The sequence below is a fragment of the Dendrobates tinctorius genome, unplaced genomic scaffold, assembly GCF_039654945.1.
Source record: "Dendrobates tinctorius isolate UK_male_01 unplaced genomic scaffold, ASM3965494v1 ptg000020l, whole genome shotgun sequence".
NCBI classification, from domain to species: Eukaryota; Metazoa; Chordata; class Amphibia; order Anura; family Dendrobatidae; genus Dendrobates; species Dendrobates tinctorius.
The window spans coordinates 3357585-3375634 of record NW_027361688.1 but is presented as its reverse complement, the minus strand read 5'-3'; the positions used below and the strand labels follow the sequence as shown (position 1 = coordinate 3375634).

At 40.3% G+C, this 18050-nt stretch overlaps 1 protein-coding gene across 1 annotated transcript; it reads left to right on the top strand.

Annotated features, from left to right (window-relative positions):
• Nucleotides 1-321: 321 nt before the first annotated feature.
• On the top strand, nt 322-7123 carry LOC141083300 (aldo-keto reductase family 1 member C1-like). Its single transcript, XM_073567480.1, has 9 exons — nt 322-462; nt 643-810; nt 898-1014; nt 1108-1185; nt 1302-1424; nt 1686-1795; nt 6291-6456; nt 6536-6618; nt 6787-7123. Exons 1-9 carry the CDS (start codon nt 376-378, stop codon nt 6827-6829), a joined length of 975 nt encoding a protein of 324 aa, XP_073423581.1. The 5' UTR covers nt 322-375; the 3' UTR covers nt 6830-7123.
• Nucleotides 7124-18050: the final 10927 nt, after the last annotated feature.

Sequence of the window (18050 nt, the reverse complement as noted above, 5' to 3'; positions counted from 1 at the left end):
TGTGGTTCCAGTTTGATCGATACTCGGAAACATCAACATTGATCTTATCTCATCCACACTTGGGATTATAAGTGATCATCCATTCTGATGGTCGCTTGGGATCAAGAGGGAACTTTTCCCCTTTATGTATTTTTTCTAGTTCACTTCTTATGAAGCAATCGTGAAGACACAGCCTTCTAGAGTTTCTCTGTGACCTCTCCCTTCATTCACGTTTTTCCCATCCCATATGTAGGTGTTAAGCAATGACAATGTAGAATCCGTGACGAATAGGCGTCCGCCTTCACTGACCTTTGGGACGGGCGGTACGGTAGGGGAAGGACCAGATAAATACAGGCAGCACCTTGTGCTCTGCGAGACACTGGGACACATTACACCATGGCTCTGAAGCCGGACTCCTACGTGGTGCTGAACGATGGGAATAAAATGCCAGTGATCGGATTTGGCACCTACGCCCCGGACACGGTGAGTGCATCAGACATAAAGTAGCGGCTGCACTACTGAATCCAAAGCAAAGCGGCATTACTGCCGGTCTCTCGCCACCACAATGTTTCACTATTTGGAACACCGTGCCATCACTCTATGCGTTATTTATTTCACAAGGAAGCATTGAGATCCATAAAAATGTCATCTTATTCTGCACAGTACACCAAAGAACAGGCCGGTGAGAGCACCAAGGTCGCCATTGAGGTCGGATACCGCCACATCGACTGCGCCTTAATATACAGGAATGAGGTCCAGGTCGGCCAAGCCATTAGATCAAAGATTGCGGATGGGACTGTGAAGAGGGAAGACATTTTTTACACTGGGAAGGTGACCTATCAAAATAATCTTTTTCACTTTAACATGACCACTAGGTGGCGATGATGAGCTATTACAGGTTTTTAATATATTTTGTAGCTTTGGGGCAATAACCACACTCCCGAGAGGGTCCGACTCGGGCTGGAGAAATCTCTGAAGGATCTGCAGCTGGATTACATGGATCTCTTCCTGATCCACACCCCAGTGGAGTTTAAGGTTTCTGGATATGTGTGTGGGATCGATCGTGGCTCCCAATCAGATCAGAGCAGAAGACATTATATGTGAATTCTTTTTTTTCTCTCCATCCAGCCCGGAGATGATCTCTTTCCCACAGACGAAAATGGGAAATTGGCTTTCCATAACACAGATATCCGAGAAACATGGAAGGTAAATTATATATAAGATTATGGGTGACTCCGGGCAGAATGACTTCTCCTCCATACGGGGTAAGATTCCCATTTTCGGATGGAGCATCTCCCAGATTATCTTACCATAACCTCTAGGCTATGGAAGCGTGCAGAGACGCCGGCCTCGTCCGATCCATCGGAGTCTCCAATTTTAACCGTCGGCAACTGGAGCTGATTCTCAACATGCCAGGACTCAAGTACAAACCAGTGTGCAACCAGGTACATGTCACCGACCAGTAAGGATCAATCACAGATAAAAAATGAGAAAAAGTGCCAATCTTCCTTACAGGTTGTGTGTGGTATTGCAGCACAGCTCCTTTCACATTAATGGAGCTGTAATACCAGATATAACCCATAGACAGTTGTGGCGCTGTTTCTGGAAAATAAGCAGATATGTTGTTTACAGTGAAATGTTCTTTAAATTATTGCAGATCATCCGCACTTTTATATACAGTAATGAACCATTATATCTCTGCACAGGTAGAATGTCACATATTCCTCAATCAGAGCAAATTACTGGAGTTCTGCAAATCTCATAAGATCGTGCTGGTCGGATACAGCGTACTGGGGTCCAGCAGAACAAAGGGCGCGTAAGAGCAAGAACATTGTTTTATTATATCTGATGGTGTCCTAGAAAAAGGCAAATCTATAAATATAACTACTGTAATACTGCTCCTATTGTAATGCAGTAACCCCTCTGACAGCTAGGGGGCGCTACGTGGGCTCCCCAGGTCATGCATACAGCCGTTCCCCCTGTGGTGATGCAGAAACAATGACTGGCAGGGTTGTCTGTGACCTGGGAGGTAGAAGGTCTCCTGTGTGTGTGGCTCCTGGCCAACCCTGCTTGCTGGATATCGCACAGCCTGGGGAAGCAGCGCTGGCTTTCCTGAACCAGAGGAAGAGGTCTGTGAGATACCTCCAGAGTGGACGGTCGGACAACCGTGAGTGGCACTGTCCTCGGTCAGTAAGAGACTGTACTGTCCTATGGAACTGAGTGTTTAATGGACATTGCCCTGGCCTGTGTGTGAACAAGGTCTGAGGGAGCAAAGCCCTGATTATGGACGTTATTATTTTATGTTGGACCTAAAGGCTGACTACTCTGCGTTTGCGCTGCTAGAAATATGGAGCAATAAACCCAGGAGAACTTTTAAGGAAATTGAGTCTTCCTGTATGTTATAGCGCTGCCAAGCGGGCGCTCCCCAATGCACTCAGTGAGATCTGCCTTACACTATGTACAAGAATATAAGTACTATAATACTGCCCCCTATGTACAAGAATATAACTAGTATAATACTGCCCCCTATGTACAAGAATATAAGTACTATAATACTGCCCCTTATGTACAAGAATATAACTACTATAATACTGCTCCTATGTACAAGAATATAACTACTATAATACTGCCCCTATATACAGGAATATGACTACTATAATACTGCTCCCTATGTACAAGAATATAACTACTATACTACTGTCCCCTATGTACAAGAATATAACTACTATAATACTGCCCCTATGTTCAAGTATATAACTACTATAATACTGCCCCTATATACAGGAATATGACTACTATAAAACTGCTCCCTATGTACAAGAATATAACTACTATAATACTGCCCATATGTACAAGAATATAAGTACTGTAATACTGCCCCCTATGTACAAGAATATAAGTACTATAATACTGCCCCTATGTACAAGAATATAACTACTATAATACTGCCCCTATGTTCAAGTATATAACTACTATAATTATGCCCCTATATACAGGAATATGACTACTATAATACTGCTCCCTATGTACAAGAATATAACTACTATAATACTGCCCATATGTACAAGAATATAAGTACTGTAATACTGCCCCCTATGTACAAGAATATAAGTACTATAATGCTGCCAACTATGTACAAGAATATCACTACTATAATACTGCCTCTATGTACAAGAATATAACTACTATAATACTGCTCCTATGTACAAGAATATAACTACTATAATACTGCCCATATGTACAAGAATATAACTACTATAATACTGCCCCTATGTACAAGAATATAACTATTATAATACTGCTCCTATGTACAAGAAAATAACTACTATAATACTGCCCCTATGTACAAGAATATAACTACTATAATACTGCCCCTATGTACAAGAATATAACTACTATAATACTGCTCCTATGTACAAGAATATAACTACTATAATACTGCTCCCTATGTACAAGAATATAACTACTATAATACTGCCCCCTATGTACAAGAATATAACTACTATAATACTGCCCCCTATGTACAGAATATAACTACTATAATACTGCCCCTATGTACAAGAATATAGCTACTATAATACTGCTCCTATGTACAAGAATATACTACTATAATACTGCTCCCTATGTACAAGAATATAACTACTATAATACTGCCCCTATGTACAAGAATATAACTACTATAATACTGCCCCTATGTACAAGAATATAACTACTATAATACTGCCCCTATGTACAAGAATATAACTACTATAATACTGCTCCTATGTACAAGAATATAACTACTATAATACTGCTCCCTATGTACAAGAATATAACTACTATAATACTGCCCCCTATGTACAGAATATAACTACTATAATACTGCCCCTATGTACAAGAATATAACTACTATAATACTGCTCCCTATGTACAAGAATATAACTACTATAATACTGCCCCCTATGTACAGAATATAACTACTATAATACTGCCCCTATGTACAAGAATATAACTACTATAATACTGCTCCTATGTACAAGAATATAACTACTGTAATACTGCTCCCTATGTACAAGAATATAACTACTATAATACTGCCCCCTATGTACAAGAATATAACTACTATAATACTGCCCCCTATGTACAGAATATAACTACTATAATACTGCCCCTATGTACAAGAATATAACTACTATAATACTGCTCCTATGTACAAGAATATAACTACTATAATACTGCTCCATATGTACAAGAATATAACTACTATAATACTGCCCCTATTTTCCAGAATATAACTACTATAATACTGCCCCTATATACAAGAATATATCTACTATAATACTGCCCCTATGTACAAGAATATAACTACTATAATACTGCCCCTATGTACAAGAATATAACTACTATAATACTGCCCCTATGTACAAGAATATAACTACTATAATACTGCCCCTTATGTACAGGAATATAACTACTATAATACTGCTCCTATGTACAAGAATATAACTACTATAATACTGCCCCTATGTACAAGAGTACAAGAATATAACTACTATAATACTGCCCCTATGTACAAGAATATAACTACTATAATACTGCCCCTATGTACAAGAATATAACTACTATAATACTGCCCCTATGTACAAGAATATAACTACTATAATACTGCCCCTATGTACAAGAATATAACTACTATAATACTGCCCCCTATATACAAGAATATAACTACTATAATACTGCCCCTATGTACAAGAATATAACTACTATAATACTGCTCCTATTTTCCAGAATATAACTACTATAATACTGCCCCTATATACAAGAATATAACTACTATAATACTGCCCCTATGTACAAGAATATAACTACTATAATACTGCCCCTATGTACAAGAATATAACTACTATAATACTGCCCCTATGTACAAGAATATAACTACTATAATACTGCTCCCTATGTACAAGAATATAACTACTATAATACTGCTCCTATGTACAAGAATATAACTACTATAATTCTGCCCCTATGTACAAGAATATAACTACTATAATACTGCCCCTATATACAAGAATATAACTACTATAATACTGCTCCCTATGTACAAGAATATAACTACTATAATACTGCTCCTATGTACAAGAATATAACTACTATAATACTGCTCCTATGTACAAGAATATAACTACTATAATACTGCCCCTATGTACAAGAATATAACTACTATAATACTGCCCCTATATACAAGAATATAACTACTATAATACTGCCCCTATGCACAAGAATCTAACAACTATAATACTGCCCCCTATGTACAGGAATATAACTACTATAATACTGCTCCTATGTACAAGAATATAACTACTATAATACTGCCCCTATGTACAAGAGTACAAGAATATAACTACTATAATACTGCCCCTATGTACAAGAATATAACTACTATAATACTGCCCCTATGTACAAGAATATAACTACTATAATACTGCCCCTATGTACAAGAATATAACTACTATAATACTGCCCCTATATACAAGAATATAACTACTATAATACTGCCCCTATGTACAAGAATATAACTACTATAATACTGCCCCTATGTACAAGAATATAACTACTATAATACTGCCCCTATGTACAAGAATATAACTACTATAATACTGCTCCCTATGAGCTCGAATATAACTACTATAATACTGCCCCTATGGACAAGAATATAACTACTATAATACTGCCCCTATGTACAAGAATATACTATAATACTGCTCCCTATGTACAAGAATATAACTACTATAATACTGCTCCTATGTACAAGAATATAACTACTATAATTCTGCCCCTATGTACAAGAATATAACTACTATAATACTGCCCCCTATGTACAAGAATATAACTACTATAATACTGCCCCTATGTACAAGAATATAACTACTATAATACTGCCCCTATGTACAAGAATATAACTACTATAATACTGCTCCCTATGTGCAAGAATATAACTACTATAATACTGCCCCTATGGACAAGAATATAACTACTATAATACTGCCCCTATGTACAAGAATATACTATAATACTGCTCCCTATGTACAAGAATATAACTACTATAATACTGCTCCTATGTACAAGAATATAACTACTATAATTCTGCCCCTATGTACAAGAATATAACTACTATAATACTGCCCCCTATGTACAAGAATATAACTACTATAATACTGCCCATATGTACAAGAATATAACTAATATAATATTGTCCCCTACGTTCTTGTTGCCTATCCCTTTGCCAAAATTTTAGGAAAAGTATAAGATTTATTTTATTTTCTTTCTGACAGGATTGATCAGAATTCCCCCAAAGTGCTTGAAGACCCCGTTTTAAATACAGTCGCTAAGAAGCTGAGCCGCTCTCCTGCGCAGGTGGCCATGAGATATTTGCTACAGAGGGGATGTGTCGTCTTGGCAAAAAGCTTCAGCCCTGAGAGGATCAAGCAAAACTTCCAGGTAAATGAAGAAAATAAAATTTGAATAATTTCCTTCACCGTAAAAATAATCTATATTTTTTATTACTTTTCACTTACAGGTTTTTGACTTTGAGTTAAATGATGAAGACATGAAATCTCTAGATGGAGTCAATAAAAACATGCGTTACCTAATTATCGATGCGTAAGTGTCTTTCCTGACGTTCTGCCTTCCAAGAAAAAAAATATTCAGATTTCTTTCTTTATATTTACTTTTATCTATTTTTATTTATTAAATTATATTTTAACGTATTTTTATTATCTTTCATTTTATGTACTTACTTTACTTTTATATTCTATTTTTTTATTTTAGTTGGAAAGAAAGCCCCAAGTATCCATATCACGATGAATACTAAGAACATTGACCAATTTCTCTGGATTCATCCTATTAACCTCTGTGTCTTGGTTTCTTGGTCTAGCAGATTGTGATCTACAGAGAATATATGATCTATGATATGGATTCTGACTTTGGTGTAGCTCTTATTATGGCTCAGATTTGAAATGACAGCACATAGATAAACTTTAACACCTAATAAGAAATTCTAAGGTTGAGTTCAGATATTGCAGTTCCACAGCAATATCTCTTTGTGTTCTAAGCCAAGAGTAAAACATTTTTCTGTATATTGCAATAAAGTACATTTTATGTCCTATTTACTTTGAAGGTGTCAACTGTTTAAAAGTTTTGCCAATACCCCTTTAACTAATAAAAAACTAATGATGTAATTCAATACCTTAAATATTTTTAACATTTTGAACAACACAGTATCAATTTAATTGTTTTCAGTATTTCATGTGGTTGTCAAATAGATGAGAATCTGTAGTGGCATCTGTGATCGTGCCCATAGCAGTCCCTTAGCTTTTTAAACATCTTTAAATTTATATGAATCTGTCTTTAATTATTTTAATTTAAAACACTCTTTTCTGTTGATTTTCACCATGTAAGTTTTAGTTTTACTACTCTGCCTTTAAATATGATATATGAATAGAAGCAAATAAAACAAAACAGCATCATCAGTATCAAGATATCATGATGGGAGAGTCTCCCCAAGGTCAGCTTTGTAATGATGCTGTTGTGGGATATCTAGGGGCAGTGGCTCCTTCCATGTCACTAGCGCTATGGGTCCCTTTAGCCATTACTACTCCCCAAATTACTTGCAATGGTGAAGACATTGTGGCCACGCACCTTGCTGAGCTGCTGAATCCACCCTTAATCTGTTCCATTCCCCACTCAGGGAAGTGGGTATTAGTAGTGTATGAAAATACACGAGCCAGACTAATAAGGAAATACGTACAGGGATAAAGTAAAATATAAATCACACTAATATGCTCTCAAAAACAACAGAGCTGCGACATCGGTGCTTCCAGGACCAACTGCCACCAGTGGCATCCCGATTTTGGTGGGCACCCATAGAGAGGAAGTAACTACAAGCTTTGGAGCTGACAGTCCATTGAGACACATGTCCAAGCGAATGTAGGGTCCCAATCTGGCTTCTCCCAATGTCTCTATGGAGAAGCCAGGTGACGGGATGGTCCCAACCTGGCTTCTCCAAATGTATCCATTGTGTCAGGTGGCCAGAGAGTCACAATCATAGCTCCCCCAATGTATCCATGGGACCCAGGTGACCAGAGGGTCACAACCTGGCTTCTCCAAACATTTTCATAGATTCAGTGATATTCAATGGAGCAAATCTCTATCCTTTCAGCTGGGTCTGTGGTCCCCTGAGCTGACATCCTGCAGAATGTCAAATCTGTGTCCCTCTTGATGTAGCCATGTTGTCCTTGTAGAGTGTTTCCTTATGGAGTCATTGTGTCCTGGCTGTTGTTCTGTCAAATCACTCTCTTTTTGCAGAAAGAAAGTAAATCCATTTTCATACCTACATCTGTGGTTCAGGTCATCATCCACAGGTCAAGTAGAAGGTGTGAAGAGATTAACTCACATTGTTTGCATATTTAGACCTTCTCTGTTTACAGGTCAACAAACTAGCTGGCCTGATAACAATGTGTAATCAACATATTAACACACATCTATTGTTCAATTACCCTATGTCTCTGTCTTGAAAAGATAGTGGACAATACTCTGTAGGAGCCCATAGAAGCAGCCCCCATTCACCAATATAGAAAAAAAACTATTCAAAAGTCAAATGTTCTAACAATAGTCTATGATTCTTGAACTACCAAAAAAATGCATCAATTCTAGAGTCAACATTCAGGCTTATGAATAATAGTCTATGTGTCTTGACCAACTGAAAGTAGAAGTCTGGATAATTAAGATTAAACGCTGTGTCGCCACAGCTTATTGCCTACATACAAAAAATGGGCACAGCAGTGCTCAGTAAGGACCAAGATGTATGCAAACACAAGATCTAGATTACTGAATAAAATGCACTAACAAAAAGAAAAAGGGAGATAAAGTCATTACACACTGAATAAACTATGCAGATAGTGTGTGACAGCATTGCACTGAAGATCAGTGTGGGAAGAAATAAGTGTGGTATTATACATAACATTTTAATGCAACACAAAACTAAGAAGTACTTTTGATTCACAACAAAAGTTCTTGACCAAGTTTGCACACACTGTAAGCAGGGATTTTGGCCCTGCTTTCAGGTTTCGAGGATGTCACTGGCCAACATTGAGTTTCAGCTCCCTCCAAAGATTTACTATTGGGGTCAGGTTTGGAGACTGGCTAGGCCACTCCAGGACCTTGAAATGCTTCTTATTGAGTCACTACTTAGTTGTCCTGGCTGTGTGTTTCGGGTCATTGTCATGCTGGAAGACCTAGCCACGACCCATCTTCAATGCTCTTACTGAGGGAAGGAAGTTGTTGGCCAAAATCTTGCGACGATACATTGCCCCATCCATCCTCCCTTTAATACGGTGCAGTCATGCTATTCCCTTTGGAGAAAAGCACTCCCAAAGTATGATGTGTTCCCCACCATGCTTCACGGTTATGATGGTGTTCTTTGAGTTGTACTCATCCTTCCTCTTCGTCCAAACACAGTCAGTGAAGTTGATACCAAAAAGTTCTATTTTGGTCTCATCTGACCACATGACTTTCTCCCATGCCTCATCTGGATCATGCAGATGGTCATTGGTGAACTTCAAACAGGCCTGTTTATGTGCTGGTATGAGCGGGGGACCTTGCGTGTCCTGCAGGATTTTAATGCATGACGGCGCAGTGTGTTACTAACTCCCGTGTAGTTCTGGGCTGATTCCTGACCTTTCCCAGAATCATCCTTAGCTCATGAGGCGAGATCTTGCATGGAGCCCCAGACTGACGAAGACTGACAGTCATCTTGTGTTTCTTCCATATTCTAATAATTGTGCCAACAGTTGTTGCCTTCTCACCAAGCTGCTCGCCTATTGTCCTGAAGCCCACCCATCCCAGTCTTGTGCAGGTCTACAATTTTGTCCCAGGTGTCCTTACACAACTCTTTGGTCTTGGCCACGGTGGATAGGTTGAAGTGTGATTGATTATGTGGACAAGTGTCTTTTATACAGGTAATGAGATCAAACGAGTGGAATTAATCCAGGTAATGAGTGCAGAGTAGGAAGCTTCTTAAAGAAAAGCTAAAAAGTCTGTGAGAGCCAGAATTCTTGGTGTAAAAATCTTACAACGCGATTTTCTGGATTTTATTTTTAGATTCTGTCTCTCACAGGTGAAGTGTACCTACGATAAAAATTGCAGACCTCTCCATTCTTTGTAGCTGGGAAAACTTGCAAAATCGACCATCATATATCATATACTTATTTTCCCCACTGTACATGCACAACTGACCTGGAATTTGATGATTCGGATGATTGGTCAGATTACAGAAAGTGTCTTATAGAAGGTTACAGACCCATCTTTTACCATCTGCTGGGCTGGAAGAACCATAATGTGAATTTAGACTACCACAATTCTAGAACGGAACACTCCCAATGTAGAGAGTAACAGTGACACCTGTGGGACAGGTGTGTAATTACACCCCCACAAACTACCTTGTCCTATTATCTGCATTGTCTATAATACAATATACAGTATGTTCTTCTAACTACCACATAGATGTAAGAACTAATACATAATATATACTATTGTATAAAAAGCCTTATTAAAAGGATATATAAGAGAAAAAGTATGTATAGACAAGGATCACCAGAAAAATATGTAGAAATAGTTTATTAACAAACAAGATAGACAAAAAAAACACATAGAAATGATTAAAAAGCACAAAAGGCTATGACACGAAGAAGCTCGGAACTTTACACCAGGGTTCCCCAACTCCAGTCCTCAAGGCCCACCAACAGATCATGTTTTCAGGATTTCCTTTGTGTTGCACACGTGAAACAATCACCACCTGAGCAATACTAAGGAAATCCTGAAAACATGATCTGTTGGTGGGCCTTGAGGACTGGAGTTGGGGAACCCTGCTTTACACCAATACATTCATATGTTGCTGCACCTCTGAAGGCCTCTAGCAAATACCGGCTCGTGTTTATGACGTCACAGAGGGTTTTCCTCCTTACACGCACTGGATGTGAGTGCCGGAATAGAATGCACCTGTGGCAGTGAGATGGTGTTCCATGCACTATGCACATTTGGTTCATAAACCTACCTAACTGACATAAAAGAGCAACACAAGACTGCATTAGACACACTTCCCTTGAGAAAGCGTAATAGTGAAACGCGCGTCGGGGCACTGGTGGATGTATGCAAGGTAAGCTCTATACTACCTGTATATTACATATGGACTGAGTAAGCCTTTTTTTTACATGTCTTCCAATTATATACTGCATGATATACTGTACATATAGATGGACTGATTATTTTTGTCACTATACTGTCTTAATAGTCTGTACTATGATTTATGGTATCATGCCTTACATGCAAATTCTTATGTGAATCATGGAAGTTCATTAGTATTCTCTGCTTTGTCTGATATAGACTACATTGCGATCCTTTACTTTTTGTGAAAACCCCCTCCCACCTTTATCTACTTGACTTTATCCCCTTTTGAATCCTCTTACAAGTCCCATTTACTCTATGGTTCATGTCTTTTTTTAAATTTAATCCTTCTTAAAAAAGTTTTACATTTTACACTCTTTTGAATTGTGTTTTTCTCACTACTTTGAACCCTGACTTTGGTTTCACATAAACAAAAGAGCTTTCTTCTAAGTATGACCCCAGTATGGGTGGAGAGATAAAAAATAAATAAATATATGGAATTTAGCCACAATGTACAGTAGTGGAAATACTAGAAATAAGTGTCTAATGCAGCCAAAAATGCTGTGCAAACATTGTATGGGGAGTAAGTGACCAGCACAGATGCAGCACGCAGCATTCTCTGATAAGTCACATTGTACAGAGAGCCTGTTATCAGCACAGACACAGCACGCAGATTTTGTAAAATCCTTTTTATATGTTCTGTAAACACTGCCTACCCTTTTTGGAGTAAATACAAAATTTATTAGTTCCGTCTCCGTGCTCTGTGACGAATTCACGTGCCTATAAGCTAATTATGCTGCTAATTTGGGTTGGCTTCATACCCCTTTATTAATTTTAAATATTAATAGAGAAAATCGGAAGCTGGTGGCAGCGAAGTGTGTTTTGGCTAGGTGGGCTAGCTGGGAGTGACGGAAGGGGTTTTATAAGCTGATTGTGTGGCTGCGGCCAAAGCATTTAAATTCCCTCGCTGCAGCGTGCCTGATAGCCAGTGAACATCACATGGCCCGTCCGGCGACTAATTATCCTAGGTGCAGTTCTCTGACTGACCTGAGGGAAAGGGGGGTGCCAGAGAGCTGCGAGTTCCAAAGTGGAACTGAAAAGTGGGATATACATAAATCCCGGCAGTTCGTGATCTAGTGTGGCAGCAGTGGGATGACGAAAATAGCCCCTACAGTAAATTGTTAGGGCACGACTAGCTTGCTGTTTTTCGTCACATTGTGACAGAGGTGGGATAACTAAGATAAGCTCCCCCTGCACATGTGATAGCCGTGTGCAGCCAAAGGTCAACATAACCCCAACTGTGACATGGATTACTCAGCATTTGGAATGTGTCAGCAAGGCGATCTAAGAAAAAATCATAATTTTCTATTGGTTTAAAAAATAGCATATCAGTATATAGCAGTTGTGCAACTGGTGCAAAGCCTGCAGAGATATGCAAGCGTGACTATTTACCTGTAATTCACGTCAGTCTGCTGTTGCCAAGTGTAATCAAGCTGCAATCACCAAAAAAATAGCCACGCATTGCTAAATACAGTGAATTTGTACATAAGACCTTTGTGAGGGTACTTGTTAAAAATAAAGCTAGTATTTTTTTTGTTTCATAAGCATAATGCATTCAATATGAGAAAGGGGGAAGTGGATGTGGTGGTGCCCGCCAAGGCTGTGACGGATCCGAAGGTGACTGTATCTCGTTCTAGATTCCTGTTAAAATTCGGTAAGCGCGCTACACCATTAAGAAACCCAGACAAGTGCGAGGATGTTGTGGGTTGGATGGCAGACAAAGGCTCCAGTGTGTTGACAAGCAGCACCACCAAGTCTTCCACATGGTCCAGTCTCAGTTGCCAATAAGCTGGGCCTCTGAATCCTCAACCTGGTTCCCCTACCATCAAAAGTCCTAGGAGACTTATGACTCCCAACGCTGACCACTCCGAAGAACTGTTTACGTTCCCTTGTAATTTGACAGGTCTCAACGTACACCATTAAAGAGGGTCATGAGGAGGTGCAGTGCAGTGATGCCCAAACATTTGAGCACCCACGGCCAGGAGAAAGCCACATTGGAAAAGGTGAATTCATGTCTGAAGAGGTGGAGCATAATCATGACGCACAGTTGCAATCAGGTCAGCCTCAAAGTGCAGCTCAGAAGGAGGATCAGATTGACGAATTGGAAGACGACATGGTCGAAGATGAGGCCACTGATCCAACATGGCACGGAGGCACGCCTAGCGAGCACAGCAGTGCAGAGAGGTATGAATCCGTATCAAGAAAACAGGCAAGAAGAGGTAGTGGTTTGACCAGAGAGACAATGTTGTCAACTGTTCCACAGAGTCCCCCTTCTTGGCTAGTTAACAGGCCAAGGGTGCGTTGTACACCTGTATGGCAGTTTTTTTTGGAAGTCCTTCAGAAAAAACAACTGTAATTTGCAGCATCTACCAAACCAAGCTAAGGTAAGGAGGCAAGAACACTACCAACCTGAGCACCAACAGCATGCAAAAGCACATGGCAGCCAAACACCCCAGTAGGTGGGCAGAACGCCTTGGTACCAAATCTGTGTATGAGTGTGAAACCACTGCCCCGTCCCCTGTGTTATGACTTTCCCAATCTTCTGACCATGAAGCCGGCGCTAATGCCTCCTGCCCACAACCAGCGGTTGCACAAACACAACAGTCAGCAACTACGTCCAGTTCTTTGTCCTTGCCCCCAGATGTTTACCAGAAAGCAGAAATATCCAGCCACCCACCCACAGGCCCAAATGTTAAACACTCACACTGCCAGATTGCTAGCCCTGGAAATGTTGCAGTTTCGACTTGTGGAAACAGAGTCTTTCCGCGACCTCTTGGCGGTGGCAGCCCCATGGTATTTGATTCCCAGCCGCCACTGTTTTTCCCGGTGTGCCTTCCCTGCGTTACATAAGCACGTATTACATAATATCAGACGTGCTTTGGCCAACGCTGTCAGAGGGAAGGTCCACCTAACCACAGACACATGGACAAGTTCTTGTGTACAGGGACGATACATTTCCCTGACAGCACAGTGGGTTAACCTGGTAGAGTCTGGGACAGAGTCAGAGGCTGTGACATCACACATCTTACCCACACCAAAAATAGTGGCCCCAACTTCCATCAGGGTTCCTGTCTCTCCTCCTCCTCATCCTCAGTGGAACTAACCTCCCCATCACTCCCCAGCGGTGAAGTCTGCAGCACTGCCTTGGTTAAGCGGCAGCATGCTCTGCTGAAGCTCAGCTGTTTAGGTGATAAAGATCACAACACAGCCGAGCTGTTGAAAGGGGTAAAAGAGCAGACCGATCAGTGGCTCTCCCTGCTGAACCTCCAACCAGAATTGGTTGTGTGCATTAGTGGGCGTAACTTGGTGGTGGCTTTAAAGCTCGGCAAGCTGCTACACGTTCCATGCATGGTCCATGTGCTGAACTTGGTTGTACAGCGGTTTTTAAAAACATAAGCAACGGAAAAGAAAAGTCTGAAAGCCATAGCCAGCTCACCGATAACCACACTGGTGCACGAAACTCCATCTTGACAGGATGTGGAATGCATAAAAGAAAAATGGAGGATTTATCAAAGCTTTGATAAAGAGCTACATGTAGATCTACATGGAGATCAAAACGCGTCGCTTTATACCTCCTTTCATCCTGCTTTGATCCACATTAGAGGAGTTTTTTCTATCATTGTATTTTACCTATGGATTAATAAAGATTTCAAGCTTTTGATGAGCTGGAACGCCAATCCTCCATTTTTTTAAGAGCACACCCTGACTTGTCAGATCTACTTGCCAAGGTACGCTGTGTCAGCGCACATTTCCGAAAGTCATCTCAGGGTTTTGTTGGTCTAGCTTCGCTGCAGCAGTGCTTTAATTTGCCTCATCCCCAACTGATTTGTGTCCTGCCCACACACTGGAATTCGAGCTTCCATTCGTTGGGAAGGCTTAGTGTGCAGCAGAGGGCAGTATCTGAATTCCAGCTTCTCAAGGCTCGTCAGAGTAACACTCAGCCCCCACACATAACTACTGCCGAGTGGGTGTGGATTGCTGACCTATGTGAGGTTCCTCAAAACGTTGAGTACTGTACCAAGATGGTGAGCACTGATGACGTTATTATTAGTGTAACCATCCCGCTACTTTTTCTATTAAAACGTCCGCAGCAGAATCTCAAAGAGGAAGCTTTGAATGCCGAGCAGGTGGCTATGGAGCAAGAGTGTACAGTGGTGATACCACCCAGCCCAGCCTCACAAAATATTCTCAGGCCACATTGGGTGATGATGAGGAACAGGAGAAGGAGGAGGAGTAAGATGAGGAGGAACAGGAGTTTTTACTCTGCGCTACAGAGGGAACTCCCAATCACAGCTTCTTGTTGTCCAACATGGATGGCCTAAAAAGGAGGAGGAGGCTATGCATTGTTGAGGAGGAGAGGATGGTTAGTGTTCTTCCTGGTGAGGACACTGAACGTTTGACTCTTTGTAGTTTGCCACATATGGCAGAGTTCATGTCCAGATGCCTTTCCCAAGAACCTTGCGTGAAAGACGTTTTGTCCACCATGAAATAAATACTGGCTGTCCACCTTTCTTGACCCACAGTACAAGGAGAAATTTGCTTCTCTAATGTCGGAGGCAAACGTGCCATTTTCAGTGCATGCATGCCAGAGAGCCGTAGTGGAAGACTTGCTAAAAAGATGACCCTCAGACAACGCTGCACGCAGAGTTACCGGCTCTTTTCACCCACAAGGATTACAGGGGAGGGCCACAAATACCAGGTGCAACTGGAGGGGGGGTTAATGTCCACCAACTGGGCCACTTTCAGGAGACTGTCCAATGAGCAAGGGCTATTTGTGAGTTTAGCTATGATGAGGAGGGAGAAGTTGACCATGATGATGAAGGGCTACTTAAGTGACCATACCAGCGTCCTTCCTGATTCTTGAGTGCCCTTTAACTCTTGGTTCTCCAAGCTCCACATTTGGCCGGACCTCTCCTTGTACACCTTGGAGGTGTTGTCATGCCTTGCCACGAGAGTGTTATCTGAGCGGGTTCTTAGTTTGGGATAGGCGCACATGCCTGTCAATGAAAAATGCAGACAGGCTGACTCTTCTAAAACTGAACAAGGGCTGGATTTCCTCCGACTTTGTAAGCCCAATGGATGACAGCAGCGTAATGTCAATGCAGGCCAATTTTTTTGTTTTGGAAGTTGTCTTAACGTCCATTCCTTAAAATTCAAAACCATTTTGTTGAGGAAATTTCCTCCTCCTCCTGCAACAAGTACTTAGTGTTCATCTATGTATACCCCATGGTTAAAGATTTGTACTTTTTGAAACCTTTGCACTTTGTGCTTCGGTGAAACTTGTACTCCCTATCTCTACCTCTTGTAATAACTGATAAATGTATTGTGAGGCCTCCCATCACTGTGTCTTTCAGCGTGTATGATACGGCCCGCTTGGGGTAATTTTTGGAAAACTTTGTACGTTGTGCAATGGTCAAATTTCTACTCTCAGTCTCTCTATATATTATTATTATAATTTTTTTTATTGTGTTGCCCTTCTCACGGTCTCTTTAAGCGTGTATCTGGAAGCTCCAAGTGAACATATGCTAAAGGGGAGGAATTTTTTTTTTTTTAGTATTTTTATTTTGCGTTATTTACATGTAATTATGAATGAAAAAATGTTTCTTAGCATTTTTCCCTTTAAAAAAAAAGTTTTTGGTTTGGTAGGTCTTTTTAAAAATCTGTAAAATTGGCGCAATAGTCTGACAACATTATTCCCAGATACCAGAAAGGCATGCAGGCATCTTCTCCATGCTGTTCCCATTTAGTTTTAACTCTATACCATCCATTTCAGCTTTTTTTCTCTGACCCCTAGACCTGTTGGTTGGGCCCAGCAGAAAAATATTCGGCTTTCCCATTGACTTACATTGGATTCGTTATTCGGTATGAACACATGGATATTAGAAATTTCCCAAATCCCAATATATTTCACTATTCGCTCATCACTAATTATAAGGGCGACATATAAAAAAAAATAACAAAAGATGAGATCAGTTAGTGATCGTGCGATCACATCAGGAGCGGATCACTGCGGGCACAGTCCATAGCTTAAAAAAACGGCTTAGATGATTTGAGACTGTTTGAGACTTGTGATCCCAAATGATGATCAGGTCCGTTTGACATTCAGGATCAAGAATATTATGATCAACACTTGGATCCTGGATGGTGAGAAAAACACTAGGGATCATAAAGGTAGATCCAGTCTGAATACACCACCTGTGATGCCACCTGATTGACTCTTGGAATCTTGAATGGTAATCCAGTCTGATTGAATGTAGATCTGATTTGATCGACTCTTGAGGTCATGTATGTTATTCTGGTCTAATTGACGTTTGTGATCCCAAATGATGACCTGATCTGAATGACACTCTTGATCGTGACTGTTGTTCCAATCTGTTAGAGACTTGTGATCCCAAATAATGATCTGGTCTGTTTGACACTCGAGATCATGAATATTATGATCAACACTTGGATCATGGATGGTGATCCAGTCTGATTGACACTAAGATGTAGATCCAGTTTGATCACACCTGTGATCCCAAATAACGATCTGGTCTGATTGATTCTCAGGATCATGAATGTTGATTTGGTCTGATCGAATGTAGATCTGGTCTGATCAACTGTCAGGATCATGAATGTTGATCTGGTCTGGACGACACTATGGATTACGAATGTTGATCCTGTATAATCGCTACTTGTGATCCCAATTGACAATCTGGTTTATTTGACACTCAGGATCATGATTACTATCGACACTGAAGGTTATGAATGTTAATCCAGGTTGATCACACTGTTGAATAATGATCTGGTATTATGCATAATGTATAATATAG

What these genes read in the sequence shown, in the direction of transcription:
- LOC141083300 (XM_073567480.1), top strand. Translation starts at nt 376, where the DNA reads ATGGCTCTGAAGCCGGACTCCTACGTGGTGCTGAACGATGGGAATAAA. An exon ending in ACATTTTTTACACTGGGAAG is followed by an intron (nt 811 to 897) that starts GTGACCTATCAA and finishes TATATTTTGTAG; the next exon opens with CTTTGGGGCAATAACCACAC. An exon ending in ATATCCGAGAAACATGGAAG is followed by an intron (nt 1,186 to 1,301) that starts GTAAATTATATA and finishes CATAACCTCTAG; the next exon opens with GCTATGGAAGCGTGCAGAGA.